Source organism: Arachis stenosperma, chromosome 6 (genome assembly GCF_014773155.1).
Source record: "Arachis stenosperma cultivar V10309 chromosome 6, arast.V10309.gnm1.PFL2, whole genome shotgun sequence".
Lineage (NCBI taxonomy): Eukaryota > Viridiplantae > Streptophyta > Magnoliopsida > Fabales > Fabaceae > Arachis > Arachis stenosperma.
Genome location: NC_080382.1, coordinates 21,569,420 through 21,575,428, shown reverse-complemented (window position 1 = coordinate 21,575,428; position 6,009 = coordinate 21,569,420). Strand labels below are relative to the sequence as shown.

Here is a 6,009-nt window from a genome sequence, read left to right as displayed (position 1 = left end):
ACCAGATTTTGCTCAAGAGCGACAGAACACAGAACTGATGAATTGTTGTGTTTTCCAAAGAATGTATGTATGCTTTGATGCTTGCAAGAAAAGTTTTCAACACTGCAGAAGGTTCATTGGGCTGGACGGTTGCTTCTTGAAAACTCCTCAAGGTGGTCAACTGTTGACTGCAGTCGGAAGAGACCCAAATGACCAGATTCTTCCAATTGCATATGCGGTTGTTGAGGCGGAGACTAAGGACTCTTGGGTATGGTTTCTGCGTCACCTGTCCGATGACTTAAGCCCACACAATCTTGCAAAGTGCACGTTTATGTCTGATCAGCAAAAGGTAACTCACCATATATAAGCCTATGCAAGCTGCACTTGTATACATTTATAAATGAACTAACAATTTGAAATATTACCTTCTTGAAAACAGGGCTTATTGCCGGCGTTTGAAGAGGTCATTCCAGGGGTGGATAACAGGTTCTGTGTTAGGCATCTCTATAGCAACTTCAGGAAGAAGTTTCCTGGTTTAGAGCTAAAGAACAAGATGTGGAGGTGTGCTAAAGCAAGTCATTGGCAGAGCTGGGAGAAGGAGATGAAAAATTTGCGAGTTCTGAATGAGGGAGCATTTAGACATCTGAATAGCATTCCACCAAGGTTCTGGTCAAGATCCAGGTTTACCTTCCTATCTAAATGTGATAGTCTTGTTAATAATATGAGAGAGAGTTTCAATGCTGTGTTAGTAGAAGCAAGAGAGAAACCAATTGTGAGCATGTTAGAGGATATTAGGGTTTATATGATGACTAGATGGGCTGCAAATAGGGAAAGGGTTCTTAATTATCCAGGAAACATTATGCCAATGATTAGGAAGAAATTAGAAAAATGGGCAAGCTTAGCTAGGGACTGGAGGCCTTATTGGTCATCTGCTAGCAACTACGAGGTAATGTGTGGTCTAGATAAGTATGTTGTGGATCTTGCTGCTGGTGAATGTTCTTGCAGGAAATGGCAAATGAGTGGGATTCCTTGTCCTCATGCCATCAGCTGCATCACCTTCAAAGGCCTTAATTTGGAGTCATATGTGGATGACTACTACAAGAAGGAGGCCTACATCAGGTGCTACCAGGAGGTGATACACCCTGTAAACGGCCCGGAGCTATGGGAGAGGACTCAATATGATGATGTCATCCCACCTCCATACAGGAGGCCAAGCCACAGACCGGTGAAGAAGAGGAAAAGAGGGGCTGCAGATGAAGACAATAGAAGCCAGACTCATGTGTCACGGAGGGGAGAAGTCCAAAGATGCTCCAATTGTGGTGGAGTTGGTCACAAGAAGAGCGGCTGCTGGCAGCCTAAGAAGAGGGTAAGAGGGGTTGTGACATGCTATTCTAGGGTTCAACTACCATTATTTAAGCAATCTATATAATTTAACTGCTATATGATATGTGTGTAACTTTCTCTATGATTTACATTTTCATTGTAAGCCCAAACTTCAACCAAAAGAGCCAACAAGAATGCACCTAATCTGGCACCTGGTCAGACAGTTTTGGGAGGGAGAAACAGGAATACTACACTATCACCACCCAATCTGCCAGATTCTCATACCAGGAAAATCCCCACAAGGCCCAAGAAACGTGAAGCCCGGCCCACCACAACAGCACCTAAGCCCAAGAAAGCTTCCACTAAGCCCAAGAAAGCTTCCACTCAGCCCAACACTGTGGCCCAGCCCAACAACAAGGCTGCATCTGCTGCAACCTCCACCAGCAACAAACAGCCTCCTAGCCAGCCATCTGTGAGGAAGAGGCCCTTTTCTGTCATTCAATACAGTGCACCTCATCTACCCCTGCAAAAGTTGAGGTTGATGGCCAAGTTACCCCCATCTCAGTGGGGAAATCTTTAGGATCTGAGTGTGGAATATTTTGTGACTTTTGTATTGATGACTTGCAAGCAATGTTTTTAATCTTGGTACTTTATTTTGGTATTAAGTGCCTTAGGACACTTGAAATGTTGCTTCTCTGTTTTTTGGTTTGAGAACTGTATTTTGGTATTAAGTTCCTGAGGAAACTTGAAGTGTTGCTTCTCTGTTTTTTGGTTTGAGAACTGTATTTTGGTATTAAGTTCCTGAGGAAAAATGAAGTGTTGCTTCTCTGTTTTCTGGTTTGAGAACTGTAATTTTGTTATTAAGTTCCTGAGGAAACTTGAAGTCTTGCTTCTCTATTTTTTCGTACTAGGCATGTGAAGGCAACCACAAAATATTTTTGTATGTCTTAACTACTCATCAAATGAAATATTCCATTACTAATTATTGAAATTTCAGATCTTGTATTGAATGCTTTTCTGCTTTGCTTATAAACTACTTTTACATTACAAAATAACACAACTCTACCATTAAAGAAGGTGACAATTTGGGCAACAGTAAACAACACTTTCCTTCATTAATTCAAACAGTTTCATTAATTCAAACAGTTTCAAAGATACTACAAACCTAAACCATTGTAACATCACAGAATACTCTCAAACTCTACCCACACAACACAGGAAACCTCATAACATTCCCTACCAAATCATCTATAACCTAAGTGCATTCCATTCGGGTGCTTTAAGTTATAATGATTCTGCAGGAATAAGAATAAAAACCCCACCCACCCAGCAATACATAGAGCAGCCACAACCCAAAGCTTCGTCTCCAGCTCCTTCAATCTTGCCTTCAACTTCGTTATCTTCCTCCTATTTCTTGCAAATTCAACCTCTTGGTGAACACCACCAGGTTCCGGATCTGCCCATCTGAAGAAATCACACCCATCCTGAACCTAATAGGAGCCATAGAAACATATGAAGAAATCCCAAATTCTCAGACCCACAATAGCAAAATAGGAAGAACACTTTACCTTATAGTATACACAACCCCAGAATCTTCGTCCAGGGTTATCCTTCGTCGATGAAGTCAGCAAAATCGGCCTCTCACCATGGCCACAAAGCAACTCCTTAGCATCTGAACGAAAACGTGAGGCTCTTGAGCTCTGGGAAGCCATGGACGCCACTGTCTCGTGAACCCTAGCCGTCCACCTTCAGCAGCATCTCCCGTCGTTACTCCTCCCTCCCCTGCACTTCACATTCATTCACTTTCTTGATTTAATCCTTCTATTATTATTTATTTATATTAATTAACGTTTCCCATATCCGTTAAAACGGTCATATCTAAACCTAACGACCACAGGGGTAAAATCGTCCGAGGGACGATTTTAAAACAAACCGGAACCTCAGGGACCTTTTTGAAGCGAAAAAAAGCCGAGGGACGAAATAAATTTTTGGCCCCAACGTTAGGGACCAAAATCATACTTAAATTACAAGCTCGATACCATTTTACATGGCGACCTTCATGAAGATGTTTACATGAAGCTCCCAAAGGGATTGCAGTGTTCGAATCCAAAGTTAGTTTGCAAGTTGACGAGGTCTTTGTACGGCTTGAAGAAGGCTAGTCGCTAGTGGAACATCAAACTCTCTGCTGCTCTTGCTGACTTGAGGTTCACTCAATCTGAAAATGATCATTCATTGTCTACTAAATCCACCGGTACAAGATTTACTGCCATCCTTATTTATGTGGATGATCTAGTGCTGGCAGGGAACGATCTGGATGAAATTCAGGCTGTTAAGATTTTCTTAGATGATAAATTCAAGATTAAGGATCTTGGCATCCTCAAGTTCTTTATTGGTATGGAGGTAGCGCGCAACAAAACCAGTATTGCACTGTATCAAAGGAAGTATGCATTAGACTTAATCACGAATTGTGGCTTACTTGGTGCCAAGCCAGCTTCTACGCCTATGGAGTATACTACCTCCCTGTCTAAGGATTCAGGTTCTCCTCTTCCTAATGCAACCATGTATCGCAGATTGGTGGACAGACTTCTATATCTTACAAATACAAGACCCGACCTTAGCTATTCAGTTGGGTGCTTATCTCAATTCATGGATTCACCCACTGATGCTCACTTAACGGCAGCCTATTGAATCCTTCGATATCTTAAGCAATCCCCTACAACAGGCCTATTTTTCTCAAGCAACAATTCTTTTAAACTGTCTGGTTACACAAATTCTGATTGAGGTTCTTGCAAAGACACTAGAAAATTCATTAGTGGCTATTGCTTCTTTTTGAGCAACACTCTCATTTCTTGGAAGAGTAAAAAGCAAGTCACAGTTTCAAGGTCCTCCTCAGAAGCTAAATATCGTGCCCTTGCTGATGGCACTTGTGAGCTTATTTGGTTACTCAAGCTGTTAAAGGAATTTGACATTCACCCTCCACTTTCAGTTGATATTTTTTGTGACAATAATTCGGCTATCTACATTGCATCAAATCCTGTATTCCATGAGAGAACCAAGCATGTTGAGGTAGATTGTCATGTGGTTCGAAATAAGTTTAAAGAAGAAATTTCTAATCTCGGGCACATTGTCTCTAGCGATCAACCTGCAGATCTTTTCACTAAACCCCTTGCTCCCATTTTCTCACTTGCTTTTCAAGCTGGGCTTACTTGATTTGCACAACCTAAGTAATACCAGCTTGCAGGGGGCTATGACATAATATAGCTGCATACTTTGTATTGTCCAATAAAACTAAAATACAGCAAAATAGCAATCTGTTAAAGTTTGTTTTGTATAGCTGTAGAGTTTATTTTGTATAGTTGGCAGGTTAGTTAGTTTGTTAGATTTAAATCCTACACCACTAGTTAGTTATTTAATTTTTTCTATTTGTACAGTACAGTTATATATACTGCATATAGCTTTGACTCTTTAAATCAATTGAATCATTCTAAAATCCATTTCTCTCTCAATCATAATCTCGTTCTTCTCTCCTCTATTTTCTCTACTCAAGGCTGCCTCACAAGCCTTCTTCTCTTCAAGCTTGCTCTTGCAAGTTATTTAAATTACAAGCTCAATACCATTTTACACAACAAATCAGAGTCTCCTAATAAATCAACACAATATTTTTTTTAAGATAAAGAAATTTCTTGAGCAGAATGAGCAACTTCAATAACCACATCTTTGATTTTAAAATGCTGGTTTGAAATAGATTTTATGGCAGTCATCTCAGAAATAGAATTGTCTGTGAGAACAATATCATCAACATATACCAATAAAATAGAAACTTCAGCACCAATAAATTTGACAAAAATATGGCAATAAGAGAGAGTCTGCTGATACCCACAAGAAATTTAAAGTTTGAATAATTTTTCATACCACATACGACTTGATTGTCGCAAACCATATAATGATTTCAGTAGTTTACAACATTGATTTGGATGACTAGAACTGATGTCAGGAGGCAAGGTCATGTATACATCTTCAAATAAATCTTCGTGCAAAAAAATATTGTTAACATCTAGTTGATGGATAGGCCACCTCTTCATGGAAGCCAGAGCTAATACAAGTCAGATGGTAGCTGGTTTCACTACTGGGAAAAAAGTCTCAAAAAAATCCACCCTTCTGTTTAAGTGAATCCTTTTGCTACGAGACAAGCCTTATAGCATTTCACACGATGATGCTTGATCCAATACACCCATCTACAGCCAATGAATTTTACACTAGGAGGATAATCTACAACAGACCAAGTTTGGTTCAAATCCAGAGTAACAAGTTCATCTTTTATAGCACTGCGCCAACAAAAATATTTATTGGCTGAAAAGACTTTGCCTCAATTTCAAAATGCAAGAATAAAATGAATTTCTTATGAGAAGGGGAGAGAGAAGTAGGGTACCTATAAGTTGAATATGGTGGAGTTGGAGCAACGAGAGAAGAGCCTCAGATGTATTCAACGAGACGGTTGGGGGATGTCTTTGATGGAGGCTGTGACAGATGGTAGGAGGAATGGTTGAGGACGGTGTAGGAGAGATTATGTCGGATTGGAAAGTAGGGGACGTGGGCAAGGATTGTGAAGGAGGGGGAAGAGATGAACTCAGGTGTATTAGATTGATGATGAAGTATAGGTGGGTCAATGGGTAATGGTTCAGGCCTAATGGGAAGGAAAATGGGTTG

At 40.3% G+C, this 6,009-nt stretch overlaps 1 protein-coding gene across 1 annotated transcript; it reads right to left on the bottom strand.

Annotated features, from left to right (window-relative positions):
- Window positions 1-2,546: 2,546 nt before the first annotated feature.
- Window positions 2,547-3,014, bottom strand: LOC130933869 (uncharacterized). The gene is made up of 2 exons (XM_057863476.1): window positions 2,871-3,014; window positions 2,547-2,792 (listed from the first exon to the last, which is right to left on the bottom strand). The coding sequence occupies exons 1-2, from the start codon at window positions 3,012-3,014 to the stop codon at window positions 2,547-2,549; spliced, it is 390 nt and encodes a 129-aa protein (XP_057719459.1).
- Between the last annotated feature and the right edge of the window lie 2,995 nt (window positions 3,015-6,009).